Source organism: Mastomys coucha, unplaced genomic scaffold (genome assembly GCF_008632895.1).
Source record: "Mastomys coucha isolate ucsf_1 unplaced genomic scaffold, UCSF_Mcou_1 pScaffold22, whole genome shotgun sequence".
Taxonomy (NCBI): Eukaryota; Metazoa; Chordata; class Mammalia; order Rodentia; family Muridae; genus Mastomys; species Mastomys coucha.
The window spans coordinates 74,276,975-74,298,421 of record NW_022196905.1 but is presented as its reverse complement, the minus strand read 5'-3'; the positions used below and the strand labels follow the sequence as shown (position 1 = coordinate 74,298,421).

General features: G+C 35.6%; 1 protein-coding gene across 25 annotated transcripts in view; it reads right to left on the bottom strand.

The window, feature by feature from the left end:
- Positions 1 to 21,447, bottom strand: part of Adgrl3 (adhesion G protein-coupled receptor L3) — a 485,843-nt gene that overhangs the window by 108,792 nt on the left and 355,604 nt on the right. For all 25 annotated transcript variants that reach the window (XM_031342882.1, XM_031342858.1, XM_031342860.1 and 22 more), the window contains one exon: positions 21,024 to 21,200. In XM_031342882.1, the coding sequence (XP_031198742.1) occupies positions 21,024 to 21,200 (177 nt within the window). The remainder of the gene's footprint in view (positions 1 to 21,023; positions 21,201 to 21,447) is intronic.

Genomic DNA, 21,447 nt, shown 5'->3' with positions numbered 1-21,447 from the left:
TGGGAAAACATTAACAGCCATCCTTAACATGTATATATGATACTAGGATAAAACACCCTCTTGATGTAACTCAAAATTTAAATATTATCAATATGATAAAAGGAAAAGAGAGAACAGACAATAAATCATTCTAAGAAATGTAAGCATAAACATATAAAAAGCCTTGTTTTTAAGTTTGCTGTGGCAGAATTTCAAGGAGATAGTGCCTGTGTGTGTGTGTGTGTGTGTGTGTGTGTGTGTGTGTGTGTGAGAGAGAGAGAGAGAGAGAGAGAGAGAGAGAGAGAGAGAGAGAGAGAGAGAGAGAGAGAGAGAGAAAGAGAGAGAGAGAAGCTACACTTCTGAAGCTTGGGGCTTGTAAGCACTTAGTTATTTGTAACAAATGTTTCAAATCCTTAGGCAACCATCCTGTTAGCATCATGTCCCAAAGTACAATATGTGCACACAAAAAGTATGGTATATAAAATTCTCTATAAATATTTGTTTTTGAGCCATTTCATTTCCATTCTTTTGAGACCAAATGCCTAAGACTTAGAAGCAGGGGGATTTCAAAGTAGAAGCCAGTCTGAGTTAAATAACAAAATTATCTTGTATGTCTGTCTCTCTACTTCTGTCTCTGTCTGTATCTCTGTCTCTGTCTCTATATCTCTGTATCTCAGTCTCTTTCTGTCTTTGTCTATCTCTCTCTCTGTCTCTCTGTGTCTGTCTGCCCCGCCCCCGTTTGTGTTTGTTTGTATGTGTGTGTATATGTTTTTAAAAAGGAAAGGAGAGAAAGAGAGATAGACAGAGAAAGAGAGGGGGTCACTCAGGGCAGAGAGAGATGAAATCTGGAGCTCATCTATCCCAGCCTGTGATGTCTCCTTCTTAAATAAAGATTAAAGTAAATTAAAAGTCTTTCTAAGGATTATAGAATATTGTAAGAACCCTTGGGGCTGGAGAAATTGATTGCTTAGGAATTAAGAACACTAGCTATTTTTCTGGAAGACCTGAGTTCAATTCTCAGCATTCATGTGGCAATTCACAATCATTTGTAACTCCAGTTCCAGGGGATTTGGTACACTATTCTGGCACCTGTGGGCACCAGAAATACACAGGGTATACTGACATATATACTAGTAAAACACCTATACATAAAACTCAATCAGGGGGAGGAGAAAGAAAAGGAGGAAGAGGAGGAAGAGGAGAAGCAAGAGGAAGAGGAGGAGGAAAAGGAGGAGGAGGAGGAGGAGGAGGAGGAGGAGGAGGAGGAAGAAAATACTTTCCAATTTGATATCTTACTTTCCTTATTCAGTTTGTTCCAGCTCTGTTGGCCTGTTCTGTTTTTTTATGTGAAATGTCAAGTACATTCCAACCCCAGGCAACCTCGGTTCTCTTGCAGAAGAAATTCATGAGGCTTGCGTGTCATCTTTCATTTATATGTCTCCTTCTCAATGATTGGGTTTCTTTTCTTTTCTTTCTTTTTTCTTCTTGAGTTACCTTATCTAAAATTATAAATACCATTCCTCTTCTATTGTTTTCCCTAAAATACATTCTCTGTAGTGTTTATAAAACAGTATAATTTATAGTTTCTTATTTTTGTATTTCTCACTAAAAAGTAAATACCAAAGTAATAAGATGATTCGTTTACTTCATTTCCCATACACTGTATCTCAGAAACATGCATCCTGTATTCACAATCAGTTATGTTGATTGAACAATGAATCTGTATCATATTTATTTGTTGCTTCATTCATCTAGCCAGAGCAGGAAGAGGTATATGGGAGCAATTTGAAAAAAAAAAAAAAAAAAAAAAAAAAAAAAAAAAGAAAGAAAGGGAAATTGGGAAATGTAGCAATTATAGTCTAATCTCAATTATAGTCTTTCTTCAAGAAAGAAAGAAAGAAAGAAAAGAAAAGAAGGAAAGAAATCACAAAATATAGCTCATGTCTCTGGTCTTGGAAGAGACTAACAAGATTGAGTAGAGTTTCAATGGAATGCATATTGTTTTTGTTCTTCTAAAGTTGAAAATTAAAAGTGGAACTTTCATGCGTTCAGGACTATCCACCTCACTTCTAGGTTATCAGAAGCCTTGTCTACAGAGAGGTAAAGTAACCTAGTTTACAATTTACTGTAACTGACAGCCAAGTGGGTTTTTTCCATAAAAATACTACAATTTTTGCTGTTTGTTAGGTAGAAAATTCAAACTATCAAAAGTCTACAGGCTTGATATAGAATGAGTCTCAAATATAAAGTAAGTATTATTTTAAGACATCAAATATTTTCATAAGTAAATGAATTATCTAATTTCAACTCACAAAATTTAATGTTCCATGTGTATCATAGTACTGCTTAGGGAAAAATGCCAGAATTGTCCATTCCATAATATTTGAAAGCAGTATATTTCAACATTAAACTGTGAATTCATTTCTATTTATTACTTTTGATTAATAAACAGAAATGACATAATTTCATGTAGATCCTTATACAAAAATAAGCATGCAAAGCAAAGACTTAGATGAGAAATTTGCTATAGGAATCATAACTCAGTGCATGTTGCTACAAAGAATACTCAGCGGACTTATAAAACATAGAAAGAAGGCAGACAAAGAAAATTCTTGAAAGAAACCATCTTCCTATGAGAAGATGGGGAGACGGCCTCCAAGGAGTGTGATAAAATACTCAACAAGATATAGTTTCAGGAACTTCAATGATTCTTTTCTCGCTTGCTAGAAATTCTTACTTAAACATCATTTTTCTCTTTTCTCTGAAGTTTCTATTCATAAGGGAGGTGACAGATATTTTTGTAAGAGTTACAGAAAACTTCTGAGTTCTCTTTTTAGTTTTTTTCTCTCCCAACCTGCTTCTACATGTCACAAAGGACAGCTCAGCAAGAATGATGGGAAGATAAAGGATAGCTTAGATGATGTCTATGAACAGCACTCTGACTATGTAAAACTCAAATATGTCAACACATGCAAACATCCAAAGAACGTAAGTCTGCAGTCATGCAGTAACATTCTCTTTGTACATAAATGTACTTTGGAGACTCGTAAGTGCCTGGAATTTCTGTACATCTTGGGAATCAAGTCAGCAAGCACAAAGGTCACCTCACAGGCTTATGGGAAATAAAGAGCTCCGTGGTCTGAAGCAATGGTTTCTTCTGTAGAACAAGATGAAACTCACAGTGGAGTAGTCTAGTGAGAAGGGCGATAGAATATTCTTTCCTGCTTCTTTATAGCAAATTAAGCAACTAAGTTCACTCCAGACTTTTATATTTGCATCAAATACAAATCAACATTAGCACATTTATGCTTTAGTCTCAAAAGAGAAACACTAACAAGTTAGAGGCTAAAGAGACATTGACATACAACTGCCTTTCAGATTAAAAAAGAAAACAGAAAAAAGAAAAACTCATCAAATTCTTTTTCCTTTAAAGAAATATAACTCCATGCTTTGATGCATTTGAGACTTTCTTACAGTGAATCCAAGAAAAAAAAACAGAAAATTCATCTTATTCTGACCAGAATCACAGCTACCATAACAAAGGAACAAGAAAAAAGAAAGCACTTTATTAAATAAGAAGGAAATACTACATTTCTCTTACTGCTGCCTTACTGGTGTGGAGGAGAGGACTCACGGATTCTTACTCTTGCTCAGCATGCCTGAGTTCTTACCACCATAGTTTGCATCCTGATAAATTCTTCGTTGGATCATAAAGAGCCTCAGGTTTTAGAAATAAGGATAGAAGACTAAAATCATTCTGACAGCCCAGAAGATAGATCAGGCTCAATGCCATCTCAGAGATAAGAAGATGAAGCACTAGCCACTCTTTTTAGAGGCTCAGGTTAATTTTGCCCCATAATTGGTGCAGGTGCTCCTGACCAAAGTTTGCAATCCCAGGTCATGCCATCTGCATCACTCTGGGGGAGCGACAATCAGAGGACAGAGGTAGTAAGTGGGGATGCTGAGTTCAGCCTTGCCTTTACGTAGGAATCAGCTGCTGGGCTTTGTGTCAAACTTATACTGCTTTAGTTTCCCTTTGGGAATATTATGAGTGTTTTTTTTCCCAATTTGATCAACGAGTGCTCAAATTACCAAAGCTCACATGACCAGAGGATAAAAGAACCTGAAGAGTTGCTACTTTAAAGGTAAATGGAAGGACATAAGAAACCCCAAAAGGAAGAATTCCAAGTATGCAGTATAACATACAAAACCAACATGGCATTATGTATGAGGTAGACTCTTATATAATAACCTTCTGGAGACTAAATTCCACAGATCTTGAAGCTGATGCCCAAGATTGTGTAAATTAATCAAAACTTTTTATTCTACCCACAAAAGACACTAATTGTTGACAGTAGTGGTCCTTGAGTTAGCTTTATTTGTCACTAGAGTATTCATTCTTAATGGTGTAGGTCCCTTGTTCTGTGCATTTGAGCAGTTTCTCAATGTCTATCAGTTTACAGGCTATAATAGCCTGAAGGTGAAAGGAGGAAAGAGGAGTAGTAGCAATCAATATGGTGGATTTTTTCCAGTGGAGTTGTTTTTTTTTTCACACTTAAATAACTGTTTTAAAAATATTTCATGTGAGCCAGAAGGTGGTGGCGCACGCCTTTAATCCCAGCACTTGGGAGGCAGAGGTAGGTGGATTTCTGAGTTCAAGGCCAGCCTGGTCTACAGAGTGAGTACCAGGACAGCCAGGGCTATAAGGAGAAACCCTGTCTCGAAAACAAAACAAAAAACAAAAAACAACAAAAAAAATATTTCATGTGACCTGTTGGGCCACAGCAACAATTATGGTTCCTATAATTCTGCTTACTGCCTATTCAAGTGTGGAATTAAAATTTACATGTATTTCTATGAGGATTTTAACAAAATTTTTAAATGTAGACTTAATATCTTGGAACTATAAATATTTGACTTTTCTGTCCTCATAGATGGCTACTGTAAAACTCTAAGTTGTGAGAAATTCCTTTTAGTCACTGACTTTCTAATAAAGCATGTTTTGTACTTGGTAAATGATCTACGCAGCTTTACACAATGACCAAAGGCAACATGATTTGCTCATCCATGAGGGATCACAGTAATAAACCTTTTGGTCATTTTTCAATTGCCTCAAAATGTATAGACACACTTAATTAGAATTCAAAAATTCTAGACATGGAAGTAAAAGAGTCTACTGAAACATGTCTACAAGATGGCTATCAGTGTCATTTTAGGAGACGGTACAATAGGAGCTTTCTATAAAAATAGATTCTCAAGATATGGTATGAATGATCTCTCCCTAATTTTGAAATGCGTGACAGATGAAAGTAAAGTTATAGTACAACAAATTTGTGATGGTTCTTCAAAATTGCTTGATTAAACAAAAGAAAAGACACACAGAACCTGGAAAAAGCTGCATGGATTCCTGGGGTTTCTGAAGTTCTAATTATTAATTTAGAAGCAAACAAATATATTTAAAGAGTACCTCATCTCTTACACAGCAAAGCATTCCAAAAGATACTAACAGAAAAGGGCACAGAAGTTAATGAAGAATTTCTCATTTGCTACTAAAAAAAATATGAAACAAAAAACCCCATGTTGTCTATAGTAGGTAAAATTAAGGCTTTAAAACTGTTACCCCTAATGGTGGCTTAACACATATTAACGTTCAGTGAACATGGCAGTGTGTACAAGCCATAGGTGCTCATACACTTTCAGATATTTTTGTTCATATTTCCCTTCCCCCAAATCTCCACAGATCTTCTCTTCTCACCCTTATTAACATCAAATTCTTCCTCTCCCTCCCTCCCCCCTCTCTCTCTTTCTGTCTCTCTCTCTCTCTCTGTCTGTCTCTCTCCAAAAGAAAGCAAGCAAACAAAACAAACATGATTGCAACAAGGAGAATGGGAAGGAAATACAAAGTTTCATTCCTAACCAAGAAACCATTTGTAACTGGTGGCTTCTAAGGGGAAAAAAACATCAGTTTCTTCAATGAAAGGACACTGAGTATATCAACCACATTTGGAGAATAGTTGGCCCATACAAAAAGGCTATTACCATATCAAGACTAACAGATCCAATTACTTTCTCCTCATAAAAATTAACAAAAAAAAAAAGAGAGAGAGAGAAAATATTTAAAAGAAAACAAAATTGGATTAGGAATGAAAAATAGAAAGCTTTCAGTTAAGGTGGTAAAAGCCTGTATAAGTCCAAAATATTATGTACCAAATGTTGGCAAATGCAATATATGAATATTTCTTGCATTACTGCTATGTGTTGGGTATTGATTAGAACAATGTAAATATAAGCATGCACACACACAAACATATATTCATCTGGTTTCCTTAGCCATAGCAATTTCAGGTAAAAGTAAAGAATTAATTAGTAGGCTTCCTTTTTCCCATTGTCACGAATAAACTTATCCTATTTTATGCTGAATTGGGTGCTTCAGATACTAATCTTGGAGGACAATTATCCTTTAGGCTTAAAGGCAATAAGTAAAAAAGCAGTCATAAAAAAAGTAATATTAAAGGTTTCATGGTTTTGTCAGGCAGCAAATAGTTCATAATAAATCTCTAAATAGAAATATTTACACATTAATGATAGGGCAGAATAAATTGACAATACTTTATACTGTACAGAACAGGTTACACAAAATGCCTTAATTCAGAAATGTTTTGCTTAAATGCTTTTAAAAGCTAATGTATGCAAGTTGTCATCTATGTGTATGTTAGTAAGCTATATAAGTAAGCGCTCTGGGGAAGCTTGACTAATTCCTCTAGAGCCCAGTAGTGCTCTAGTTCTGTTGTGTATTTGCCACACACAGTAGAATGAAACAGGTCAGAAGTATAAAATATAATAAATGGTTTCCATGCTAAATAAAGCAGACTTTTGTGATTTGGAACAAATTGAGTGCAGTTAGAAAACCCTTCAACTAGATTCTACTAAAAATTATATAAACAACAGAAATACAGGGTTTTTTTTAATGGTTATTTATTCTAAGTATTGATTTATAAGTGCACTTAAATATTTTGGTGCGGACCTTAAAAGGATTCACAGTGTTTGCGTACCTAACATTTTGATAAGTTTAACAGCTATTTGCAGTTGCAATAGCATCTTGCTGCCAAAGTACATAGTTTGATGATTTCATTGTGAAAAAGAAAATCTGTTCTTAAGCCAAAGCAAAGTTCTGGTCTAAACCTCTCTTTCTGAGAAAGCAACTTGAATAGAGCTGGATATGTATTTACTTAGAAACTAGGTCAAGTACCTAAGCCTTGATAGGTAACTCCTTCCAGACTCAAGAACATATGATGAATACAGAACAAAAAAGAATTACTTCATAGTAAATCAAAAATTATTATTTTCAGAAAACTTAGTAATGTCAAAAATCATTGTGTATTTTGCTATTTTCATACCTAAAAACTTTCCTGAGGGAATTTTAGAGATACATTTTATTTGTAGCACTGAATCCATTGATAATGGGAAGAGAAATGCTTGCAATGACTTGCCTCAGACGACAAGAGCACTTTCCTGAACACCAAGATCCTGACTCTATGCTTTATTACTTTTTCATTCTTATTCCTATTTCCTTGAATCACAAGTTTCAAAACCAATGGTAATGACAATGTTGCTGCGATGCCACGGAATGATTACTGTAGAGCTGACACTACAAACGGTGTGTGTTTTCTTATCACTGCAGCTGGAATCATACTGTGGACCCTTCTGACAGCTCGAGCCCCTTGCTTGATCACCTACCTATGAGAATATCCATGGCTAATGACTTTTTCTTATAAAATGTTTCCCAATGCAATTGTAAGGGAACCACTAGCTGTCTTTAATCCATGCTTGTAAACATAAGATGATCTAGACTGAAACTTGTTGCTTTAGGGTCTAAACTCATGCTCACTGTGTATAAAGAGCACAGCCATTTTTTTTTAGTTAAAAATGTTTCCATAACCTAGGGCTGGAAATCAAGTCATGTGGGTTATTAATTTACATATATATTAGCAAAAACACTCCAAAAATAATACAGCTCTATTTCATATTAACAAAACTCCATCTGTCTCAGATTGTTTAAACAAATGTCCTTGGAAATCATGTCATTTTTTTCTCTAAGACATCATCACCAACTGGCTAAGTCTCCCTCCTACGTCCATGCAGAAGCTTCAATTGCCACTTTAACATGTGGCTTACAAATGCTGGATTTAATGATTATTATCCATCTATGATACAGACTCAAAGCTTTTTTTGGTCACAATGACTTAAATCATGAATCTGTAGAACAAATAAGAGTACACACCCCATAAAAAAGAACTTCATATTAGAAGGACGTGACAAAGAATGTTTTTAAATAGATTGCCATGGATTCTTCTTGATTACAAGAAAATTCAAAATTCTCATATACTGTATGATTTTAACAGTCTCATACACCTTAAATTTAATTAAGTGATTATTAAATCATAATAATATTAATAAGGGAATACTCTGGATAAACTACTGTCTTCTGTACTTTGGTATCTATTGTGCTGAATTCTTGCCATGAGTCAGGATCCTGAGAAATTTTCACTATGAAACACTGAACCAAACACAAGACACAGACTCTATCAAAGGACTTTTTCAGGCATTAAAAAAAGCAAGGGTGAAGATTAAAGTGAACTAAAGAGCCAGAACAGATTAAAATAACGTGTAATCCAAGAGCAGTTCCACCTCAGGAAAAAAAGAAAAAAACAAAGCAAAACCCAATAGTTTTACTGGAAGAGTGGGGGGATATTATAGTTTAATTATACAATGGATAATAGGTTTGCTTTAACATAAGTATCTTTCAGCAGAAGGAAATTTATCATATTTACCAAAGGATTTAGGAATGGGGTATTATGATGTCAGGCATTTACTTCCAAATTCTAATAACTCAGTAAAAAGAGCATGCATATATATCAGGGTAGATATGTGACAAATTTCAAATTTAATTAGAAATAAAAGTTTATTATTTACCAACTTTTGTATAAAAAGTCTATAAAATATTGGAGTGGAAAAATAAAAAATAAATAAATGTTGTTTTCTCATCCTAATTCTAAACATGAGAATGAGTCCTGAATGACAAGGAGAGACCTGGGCAATGAAAGCTCCATCTCTAAAGGAAATTATTTCAAAAAGATGTAGCTCCTGCATGTACATGTATGCTACTAGACTCTGCACCTTTCCTCCATTGCCAGCACAGGGTATTTCCACACATACTGGCTTCCCTCTGCTACAGCACAGAATATGGAACAATGTTTCCTAGACATCACTCCTGACTAATCTGATATACAGGTAAGGCACAAAGTATTAATCAAAGAACAGTGTACAATGTGGCAAAGGTAAATAGAAAATGCAGTACAAAATTATATACAGTAAGAAAAATCAAGTATAATTCTTTTTGTTTTAAAAGATTGCCCATTTTAAAGACATAGTTACTAAGGTTGATAATCTAGTTTTACATTTTAAAACCTTTTTTTTTTTGCATGAAACTTTCTATAGTTGATAAACACTAAACTTGTAAGTTATCTAGTGTTTTGTCTTAAATAAACACACTTAAGTACTGCAGGCAAACTGTGATTTTCAATCCCTACATCCACCTTCATCTTGCCTTTCAATAGATAAGACCATTGGTGAGGAAAATAACTTGGGGAGTATCAGTGTGCAACTTCGAGCATTATACACGAAACATTCTATTTTCTACTAATGTAGCACACTTACTAAGCTAATAAAGTAACTTTTCTCTTTCCACTTGAAAGAAGGGAAATAGTCCTTTTAGAAAATAAGAGCTCAGCTGGGCAGTGGTGGCACATGCCTTTAATCCTAGCACTTAGGAGGCAGAGGCAGGCGGATTTCTGAGTTCGAGGCCAGCCTGGTCTACAGAGTGAGTTCCAGGACAGCCAAGGCTACACAGAGAAACCCTGTTTTGAAAAAAATAAAAAAATAAAAAAAAAATAAAAAATAAAGAAAGAAAGAAAATAGGAGCTCATATGTGTCAGCAGAGTTCTATAAAGACTATACTATTGCCTCTCTCTTTTTGTTTTCTTTTAGCTTAGAAAAACTCAATTTCTAATGCTTGGACACAGATGCTCTGGAATGGGATTTAAAATTTCAGACAGGTGATGTGATTAGGGTCCTCCTTAGCAAGCAGGAAGACCTGGGTTCCATCCCTATAACCCCTGTGGGGGAGGAGAGAACTTAGTGTTGTTGGATGTCTTGTAACTTCCACATGTGTGATAGCATGTGCATGCTCATACACCCATGCACAACACAACAAAACTTAATAATAATAATTAAAGTGTAAGTTTTAAAATCAATATATAAATAAAGGATTCCTGGTTGTGCTTGCTTTAAATGGACTGATATTACATAAAGAGCAAAATGCACAGTGCTTTTCTTTTTTGTTTTTTGTTTATGTAGGTTTTTTTTTTGAAGCTATGGAATGGGAAGACAGACATTAGACTTGGGGTAAGACAATACCATAAATTTATGGAAAAGTATGCAATATTCAAATTAAAGAATATGAAAATATTTTATAACTGATGAAAATAAATGTCAGGTTGAACTGATACAAGAGGATACAGATCATTTTTTTACTAAATCATAAAAGAATTAAAAACTGGAAAGAGAGTTACTAGAAATATAAATTTTCATAATCTGTTCTAAAGCACTTGTTAGTTTTTTTTAAACAAAACCACAGCATTCAATTAGTTTGAGACAAATTGGATTTAGTTTATATCCTTCTCAACCTCTACTAATCATGATTCTACATTCAAATTGATATTTTATTTTTTCATTTTTAAGCTTAATGGATATGCCTTAATATAATACAAATGCTATTTCTGTTTTGTATAAAATTATAGTCCCTAAGTTTGTATAATGATTATTTTTGTGTCTAAACAAGAGACAATGAAATATTTTTGTAGACAACAGAAGCAAAGAGACCAAGTGCAGTTAACCAGCTGCAGCTGTGTTACCAACTTGGGGTATAGGGTAGCAATTTGTAAAAGTTACAAGAGATGAGAGACTTTTTTAAACACCACTCTAATTGACTATTGAAAGAAAATTATGAACAGCAGTTGATGACTTGTGGTCCTAATTAAAGGAGAGTTCCTCTTAGCATCAGCATTATTAGGCTAACAAACTATCCTAAAAACAGAGGTGAAGACAAAATCAAACAGAAAGCCTTTAGGTTGGTCCTCAGATCACGGAGGTAGGATGGCTTTCACTTTAATGGATTCTAGTCACTTAGTCAGACTGTTGTCTAAGTGCACAAGAAAACAGATTGCCAAAAAGAACAAAAGATGATCCCTAACAGAAGCACTCACAGTCCCTAATAGAGTCGTGTCAGGACCTCAGCATAATGAAAAGAAGTCATGAATAAAGTATTTTTGAAGACACATGAAAATAGAGATAATTTATTTAGTACTGATTGTATGCCAAACCTAAAATCTTTACAGTTGAATGACTATAGAGATTTCTAAAAATGTAGGCTAGGAAATGCTAACATTAGTGACACATTACAAGCAATTTAGCTATCTACCATAATTTTATGGTATGATGTAATTGCAAAGACACCAGATACACTGGTAACAGAACATGAAGAAACCAATTTGATTCTGACCAGGAAGTTTTCTCTCTGCTGGCTAACCTGAGAATACCAAAATGACTATACAGTCTGCTTGGAGGAAAAAGTCACTAAACTCTTCAGCTGTGAATCCTGTGGACTACAGGACCAACTAGTGTAGAACGTTATACTCATAGGTATAATGTGATACAAATGTTATGGGGACCAGGAACTACTTTCTAACTGGATTTAAAGCCTGCTTCCCAGGAGGAAATATTGCTTAGTACTATAAATGTGGCCAGTAACCCATGACTGGGAAGCTCACATGTCCCAAGGGTGAACCTACTGTTATTATTATTATAAACAGAGTATCAAACTTTCCTCTAAATCTGTGTCTATCTACCCATAGATGAGTGACTCTCTCAGTTACTTCCAGAGAAGACTGGTGGGAAGAGGATAATGATTGATGCAGAAATTCATAACTAATTAAAAAAAAACAAAGCTGAATAAGTATCTTTGGGGTGCTCATAATAATATACACAGTGTGTATATTGTATCCTCCTAATGCTCAGGAACTGTCACAGGAAAGAGGGCAGAGAAACTATAAGAGCTAAAGGGTTGGAAGGACTAGAGGGAAATCATGTCTTCTGCACATGCAGGACCACTGCACCGATGAGCCTACCATGGCTGAGGTTGCTTCCCTCAGACCTGAAGAAGATCGAGGCAGTCTTGATTTCAGCGTGGAAAGGGAACTGGCTTAGGCTACCACTCACAGCTGAGGAGCTATTGGTAGTGGATGACTCCTTAGAAAGGACACCAGTTTCTTTAAGGGTTTGACCTCTGGTAGGGTGTCCATGTTCTAGTTAATGGCCATCTACTTGTGACTATGTGGGCAGCACATTGTACTCAGTGGGCTTAGAGAAGAGAAAACATGAACTTGGGAAGGAAGTTGGGAAGGAACTTACTTGGTGGGGTATGGAAGTCTGAGAGAAGTTAGGAGAAGGAATGTGGGATGAGTATGGTCAAAATACATCATATACATGAATGAATTACTAAGTTTGTTTTTTGTTTTCATTTTTGTTTTTGTTGTTTTTCTATTTTTATTTTATTTTTCTTTTTTCTGGGGGAAACTGGGAAAGGAGATATTATATGACATGTAAATAAAGAAAATATCTAAATAAAAAAATTATTTAAAAGTATTAAAAAAACAACTATTTACAAATTTAATAAGAGGCAAAGCACAAAGTTAATCTATCACATGAATGCATGCCAGAAAAATCAAATTGATTAATTTTTTACATTATTTTTACTTCTCACCTTTTACTTGATGCTTTAGCTTTTTTCAAATTAAGATTAGTTATGATTTTTGTTTCAGTATTTCACAAATAACTAAAACAAACAGTAAATTTATTTTCCTTGTATTACAGAAAACGTTTTTATGCAAAAAAGACAAACAAAAAAACTAGTAGTACAGTTTTCCAAATATTTTTGAAATGTCAAATGATAAACTTGTAAAAAAATGTAAGCAAGAAAGGGAAAGGCACCACAAAATGTAAGAAATCACTATATGATTCTGAGTACATCGAGAAATAGAGAAAACTGTTTGGTACGTATGTTTGGTAAGCATGGTGATATTTACAGACGATGAGATGTCCAGGCTCATTATTGCTATAGCACATAAATCTAATCATAGACAGGTATTTCTTCAGTAAAAATTTCCCCAGGAAAAGTATAAGCCATTCAAGTGCCATTGTTTACAATTACTTTGCTTCTATTCAACTTATTATTATGTATTCTTGATATATATTATCCATTAAAGTTGCACTTCAAAGAAGAATTCACTGAGAAATACTTAATCAGTAAATCTAATTTAAAAATCTATTTGCTTTTTCTACCATCTGATTTGAGATTTTAAAACGAGCTCCTGAATAATGATTGCTCACTTTTATATAGATTTTTGGTGATGGATCTCCAATTTAGGATAAATAATCAAAGTAGGACAACTTAAAATCTTTAATAAAACAAAATCTACTTTACTTTATAGAAAAAAATGGCAATGAACAGAAACAAAATTTTCTTTTCTTTTTTTTTTTTTTTTTTTTTTTTTTTTTTTTTTTTGGTTTTTTAAGACAGGGTTTCTCTGTAGCCCTGGCTGTCCTGGAACTCACTCTGTAGACCAGGCCTGCCTCTGCCTCCCAAGTGCTGGGATTAAAGGCGTGCGCTCCAGAAACAAAATTTTCAATATCTGTATTTAATTTTCTTACAAATATTACACTATATAGTTAGAAGTACTTTGTTCCTTCTATTGTCTAAGTAGACATTTCTAAAATCTTTCTCAGCATCGTATTCAACAAAACTTTATCACATTTCTCCCTGGATAAACTATACGTTTCTTAAAGTAAGGGGCCTGGTTTGTCTTACTCCCCATTGTAGTTCATGCACATGGGGGGTAATGTAAAATTTTAAACAAAGAGAATAAGGAAGGTAGCGCTGTGTACACATAAGGCCTCTACTGTGCTGGGTAGAAAGACCAAAGCTTTCCTCTGTGAGCACAGCACACCTGATGTGTTTAGGAAAGTCTCACACAAGGTGAGCCGTAGAAGGACAGGATAAGAGGAGAGGTCACACGTTGCTCATAGGAGTCAGCATTTGTGAATTTTTTTTTCAATAAGATAAGGAATCTTTGGAGATTGACCTAGGCTGCCTCTTAACAGATTTATAGAATTGCTTTTCTTGAGCAGTGATGTGGTCTAACAGAGCACCGAAGTATATCCCTTTGGCAACTATTCTGAGAATAGAATTCGGAGAGACAAATAGAGGAGAATCTAGCTAAGGGGGAATTAGCCAAAACTCAGGAAGGAGACCCCAGGGACTAGAAGCTAAAGGATTGCAAGCAGATGCTGAGACCAGGCTCTCTGTGGTCCAAAGTGAGTTAAGTGGACTAACAGGCAGCATCAATAAATCAAAGAGGGTGTGTGGTAATGGAATGGTATTCCCAGCAAGGCAACATAGTCATTTCATAAAATGGAGGGAGAGAACTTTGTGGGAGAATTGTGATTCTTGCTACATAAGGCTAAATACAGATTATACTCAATTTATAGTAGTAGACAATGGCTTAACCTAGAGTACACTGAATAGGATGGTGCAAAAACCAGGATTTGATTGGTAAAAAAAAAAAAAACACCCTTCAAATTTGAACTTCTGTGTTTTCCTGCTCTAACATGTTGCACTGGGTACTGGGTAGTAATTAAGCCACATATTAATATCAGTCATGTCTTCAAGAGCGTAATCAATCTGTACCTCACCATGCACTTCACTGCCAGCTGTTTTGTATATCATGTTTTGTATTCACAACCCATTATATCTTCAAAATGCCCACCTCTGTCTCCTGGGGACATGCAAACATTCTGTTTTACACATTCTCTACAATATTCAATAAATTAATATGACAGTCTACACATCACTCTAAAATAGACTTTGTATAGGTGATTTTATGCAACTGCAGTATAATATGTGTGTACTAAGAGCATTTAAACTAAATGAAGCTGAGATTAAAACTTTGGTATGCTGCATATATTGAATTCATTTATGACTTACAGCATTTTAACTTACAATGACAGAATTGGGATTTGATTACAACCCAAATCATGAAGTACCTGTCGTTATGTCGAGTCACTGGTTAGATCTATGAATCTAGAAATGAACATTGAAACCTAGCAATTGGTAACTGATGTTTAAAACCACATGACTATATGAGGTCAGCCAGGGAGAAAAGCAGTGATTTAGTATAATACTTTTGGCCCAAGTGATGATGAGAGGGCATGCAGGTGAGGAACAACCAGGAAAGGAAACTAAGTAAATCCAGATGCCAAAGAAAGAAAGAAACAAAGAGTGTTATACTCAGAGAAAGTAAAGGAAATGTTACAAGAATATGGAAAGCTCATTCTCCACACACCACCTAGCTAACCACATCACATTCCTCCTAAAGATCAAGATGTTTATTGATAAAGCCCTCTCTGAACAAGTATGGGCAGATCCATCATCTTCCTCTATCTATATCTTTACATCAAAGGGTAGGTCTCAAGAATCCTCAGTACCAGGAAACTCTAATGGCCGAATCACCTAAAGAAATGTCAACATCCTTAGTCATCAGGGAAATGCAAATCAAAACAACCCTGAGATTCCACATCACACCAGTCAGAATGGCTAAGATCAAAATCTCGGGTGACAGCAGATGCTGCCAAGGTTGTAGAGAAAGAGGAACACTCCTTCATTGCTGGTGGGATTGCAAGCTGGTTCAACCAGTCTGGAAAACAGTCTGGCGGTTCCTCAGAAAATTGGACGTAGTACTACCTGAGGACCCAGCAATACCACTCCTGGGCATATACCCAGAAGATGCTCCAACATGTAATAAGGACACATGCTCCACTATGTTCTTAGCAGCCATATTTATAATTAGCCAGAAGTTGGAAATAACCCAGATGTTCCTCAACAGATGAATGGATAAAGAAAATGTGGTACATTTACAGAATGGAATACTACTCAACTGTTAAAAACAATAACTTCATGAAATTCACAGGCAAATGGATGAAACGTGAAAATATCATCCTGAGTGAGGTAACTCAGTCACAGAAGAACAAACATGGTATACAATCACTGCTAAGTGGATTTTAGCCAAAAAATTTAGAATACCCAAGATTAAATTCTCGGTCCATATGAAGCCCAAGAAGAAGGAAAACCAAAGTGTGGATGCTTCAGTGCTTCTTAGAAGGGGGAACAAAATACTCACAGGAGGAAATATGGAGACAAAGTGTGGAGCAGAGACTGAAGGAAAGGCCATCCAGAGACTGCTCCACCTAGGGATCCATCCCACATACAGTTTCCAAATCCAGACACTATTGTGGATGCCAAGATGTGCTTGCTGACAGATAGCTGTCTCTGAGAGGCCCTGTCAGAGCCTTACAAATACAGAGGCAGATGTTAGCAGCCAACCATTGGACTGAGGGTGGGGTTCCCGATGGAGAAGTTAGAGAAGAGACTGAAGGAGCTGAGCGGGTTTGCAGCCCCATGGAGGGCACAACAATGTGAACCCACAAGACCAACCCGAGCTCCTGGGGACTGGACCACTAACCAAAGAGTACACATGGAGGAACCAATGGCTCCGGCTGCATATGTGGCAGAGGATGGCCTTGCTGCACCTCAGTAGGAGGAGAGGCCCTTGGGCCTGAGTATGTTTGATGCCCCAGGGTAGAGGAATGCCAGGGTAGGAAGACAGGAGTGGGTGGGTGGGTGTGTGTTGTGGGGAGGACCTTCATAGAAGCAGAGGGAGGGGCATGAGACAGAGAGTTTCTGAAGGGGAGACCTGGAAAGGGGAAAACATTTGAAATTTAAGTAAAGAAAATATACAAAAAAATTTCAAAAAGAAATATTATTACATGAAAAAAATAATCTTTAGTACTATAGGCATCACCACAGCCTTACTACCTTGCCCTTCTGCTTATCCCTAAGCTCCTCAAAAAAATGTAAGGCCTTGAGGGCCAGAATTAGAAGCACAATCCCTGGAGCTTGGTACTACATGGAACACGTGGGAAGCAGAAGTTACGTGTATAGAGAACATGTAGTGCATTAGAAGGTCCAACGATAACTTCATGGTGACTATCTTACTATGGTCCTCAAAACGTGGAAAACAAACAAACAATAAAAACATGTGTTGCTAAGAGTAGGGAGAACTCATAGCTGAAACCAACGGACAGAACGCATATAGATAGCTAAGCAGACAGAACGGATAAGGGCAGTTCAGTGCTCAAGAGAATCCCAGAATGAAAACAAATATCAAGATTTGATATCAACCAGGATCAAGACTATCCTGTCAATTCTTCCATTCTTTTCAAAATTGTCAAAGAAATAATCTAATCTAATCTAATCTAATCTAATAATGTTCTTCCTTGTACGTAAATTTTACTGAAACACTAAAAGGGGTAACTAGCATGTACAAATACATGTGTTTTAACTGGTCACTGTATCTCTCTTTATGTACAAATGAATTAATATTTATTCTATTTCAATGGAGTTTTAATGCAAGTTTGCTAATGTATTTCACTTTAGGATTCTAGTGATGACTAGGCTCAGTACTTTCAGGTCTTCTCTAATCACTAAAGTGCCAAACTTATGTTCTGGGATCAAAGTGGAGCTGACTGTGGTGATGATCGGGGACTGTGACTCAAGACACACGTGAAATATTCTGTGCGAGTGATTGCTAAAAGGAGGTATCGATTCCCATTTATTTTGTCTCTTGTTGACACACAATAGTGGTCACAGTCATGATCCTTTTAAAATGGATTGGAGAGGAGCTGTTAGGAAATGAACTGAGCCCCCACCTCCAAAATGGTATTTTGTTGTTGCCTACATTTGATCCATTAATGCCTTGGCTGGTTGAAATGTAGGATCCAAGAGCCTGACTAACACATTCCAGAATTAAATCCATCATTTGTCAATGTGACCAATCTTCCTGAACTCAATCAGTTTGAAATGCTTCAACAAAATAAGCCTTGCTGTCCCTTGAAGACCAGAATGTGAACTGGGTTGAAACAGTAAGAGTAATTTTATTTTGATGTTGCCAGCTGGACATAGATACAGTCTTCTTCAAGGATACCTGTACCATATTTTTCTAAATTCTTACAAAAAAATAAAACATCATCTGTGCAGCAGGAAATTACTTGCATCACTGGCACAAGGTATGCAAACCTTCTGCCAGAGTTTTTAATTTCTAAAATATATTGAACACTAATAGCTGTTCCACTCTTACTGACATCATGGTGCTGAAATTCCACTAGTATATAATTGCTCATTCATCTCTCAAGCTATATAACTAAGGTAACAAGTTTTATATGTTCTTTTATGTTCTAAATCTAGCTAAAATATATATTTTCCTTGTACCTCCCATGGTGATAGACTTCTTTTACTAGCACTACTGGACTCTGAGCCTCTGTGAAGATAGAATGACACCTTCCACATCTGGTATCAGGGAGCATCTATGCAAAATGCAAAGCATTCCACCGCCCTCATTTTCTAGAAAGACTCACTCTACATGTGTATTCTGAAATCCTATAAAGAGAACTCTAATTGAGGTCTCAAACATATAAAGGGTGAAAGAGACTATGGACTGCCATTGGATGGTGAATACCACAGTGTCACATTTCAGAAGAATTCACTCAGGTCACTGTAACAATTCTGAGTTCAGGTTTTGTATGCCTCCCCTTGTCGTGACAGTTAAATATTGTAAATCAGTTTGAAATTCATTTGCCAGCTTTATGTATCACATATAAACATTGAGACATGTAGGTCAAGTGGTATGCAGGCATGTGTTCAGACCCCAGTCCTTACGTACAGATGTTAAGCTCATTGAACTTAGCCACATCGCTACTGAATTCTTCCTCTCCAGATGCTGGACAGCCATATTGTATACGTGGTACAATATTTTTATATGAATACTCTGCATAGTTTTCATACCATTCTCAACCATCATATTTAACTTTGTGATTGTGTTCAAATATTTTATCTAATCGGGATATTCTTTACAACTTTCCCAGTTAATTCATTAACTTCTTAATAGAAATCTTATAACCTAAACGACTCTAATCTAGGAAATTTTCCCGACTTTATATATTCAATATTTTATAGAACACTGCAATAATCTCACTCTAGTCTCTTCTGTAATATGGTGAAACTATATGTGTTTGCTTCCTCTATGAAAAACCATACATTTCTTGATGGCAGCATTTATTTAGTACTTTATTACATTATATATCAACAAAGCTGTCCTGAATTGAACAGTTAAACTGGATAAAAGTATTATTTCAAATTGAATTCAACCCATGAAGTAATTTACCTTAAAATGTATCATCTATTAATTCCTAAAATTGCATAGCTAAATAACTTTTATATAATAGGAAAATTTTATGAAAATTTGTGAAAGACATTCAGTCATTGTCAAAGCCAATTTAAGTTTCAAGTATTCATGATTTCAAAAATCCAGAGTCAATTAAAAATTTTGATTCTATACTCTAATACGATATGCTAGGCAAACAGAGGTTTAAATGTTGACATAATGTGTATCTCACCATAACAAAGAAAACTGATATTATGTTAACTATATAAGATTAAATACTAATTTCATGCATTGTCTGTGTGTGTGTGTGTGTGTGTGTGTGTGTGTGTGTGTAGAAAAGTTACCTCTTAGATAACCAATGTTCAATTTCCAGTACCTACAGGCAGAAAGAAGCCTCTCTAGCTCCAGTTCTAAAGGATTTTAAGGCTTCTTCTGGGCTCTGTGGGTTCTACACACACGTGCTACAGACATACACACAATCAAAAATCTGACCACATAAAATGAAAGTAAACAAAACTCTAAAATATTAAAGGCAAATATGATACACTCTATAATATGATTTATATGAGCTTAATAATTTTCATAAGCAACATACATTATATTTAATGCATAAAATATTTGAAACATTATAAGAAAATAAGATTAAATATTCATTTAGTACATGACTATTATATATAGAGAAATGTACTCTTTTAACTAGATATTTTGTCCAAAAACTTTCTGGTTTTTATATTTTTTTCAGTCACATAAACAATACAAGCAAGCGCTCCTCTCCCAATAATTATTGATTATAATCAACAGGGAGAACCAATTTAGATATTGATCCTGGCCAACTGTTTTGTTTTGTTTTGAGAAGCAAGACACTAGGATTCCTAGTCATTCTCGAAGTATCTTATTTGAAAAAAAAAAAAAATCTCCAATCTCTGAACTTTTGGGCCTAGCACATACAGACTTCAGTATTCTCAACCCTGACAGTTCTCCTGTGTTAGAGGATACACTAAAGCCCACTCGGTCTTCTCTCCCATTGAAAATCCCTATTTAGCTTTTCATAACTTTCTATGTGTAAAATCCTGTTATGCCAGAAAGAAACAGATACAACCATGTTAGCCAGTTTTCAACTGTAAAAACTGTCAACTACTTGATTTGTTGATTAGAATGGGCTATCCATTCCCGTTTTACAGTATGCCAAATCCTCTGTACCATTATATTCTATGTATCACATGTGTATGTTGTTTTTCCAGGAATCAGATTGACAAGTGTGTAATCTAGAGCTCATTAGTCTTTAATGTATCCAATCTCAACTTCCATTAGCTCAGTCCCTCTTACCCTGTTCATGAGGTTATGGTATAACATTTATTTGTATAAACTGAAACCAGAGAAGCTACAGGGAAGCTCACTGAGCAAACTCCGATTTTATGATTTATATTGGTAAAAGAAAGAAGCAGTTATCAGAACCATCCAAAAGCATATGGCTGAAATACCAGAGTTCCTGGTTAGAATTAGTAGGAAAGAACTGACTTGTACAACTAGGAATGTTTAGAGTTAGAGGCCTGGTTGCATGTTAGAGCAGTCCTGCTTTATGGTATATCTTACCTTAACTTCTACATGTGCCATCAATACTGCAAAGTTGGTGAGGTGGTTACAGGAGCAGGTAGTATGTGTCTTGTTGGTTGTCAGGAGTCGACAGCCTTGTGTTGACCAATAACCTGTCATTGTGCGCTTGGAATAGCTCCAAAATGAACAGTTAGGGTTGAAATTTTCCTCTGACTGCTATGGTAGAAAAAGATCAATAAAGGCAATAACTATTTTACAATCCAGTAAATGAAGTAGGCACTTTCTCTACCGACAGCACAGCCCCATGCTCTGTTGTAATCCTCAGAGGTGTGTTCAGTATGTTCATATTAAGTGGCCCTCATCAATTGGAAGTGAAATTGAATACCTGGTATTTATTTTGTCTTACTAGAAGTGAGATTACTATTTTCCAAAGCTGTTTATTCCAAAATGGTGTTACTAACAC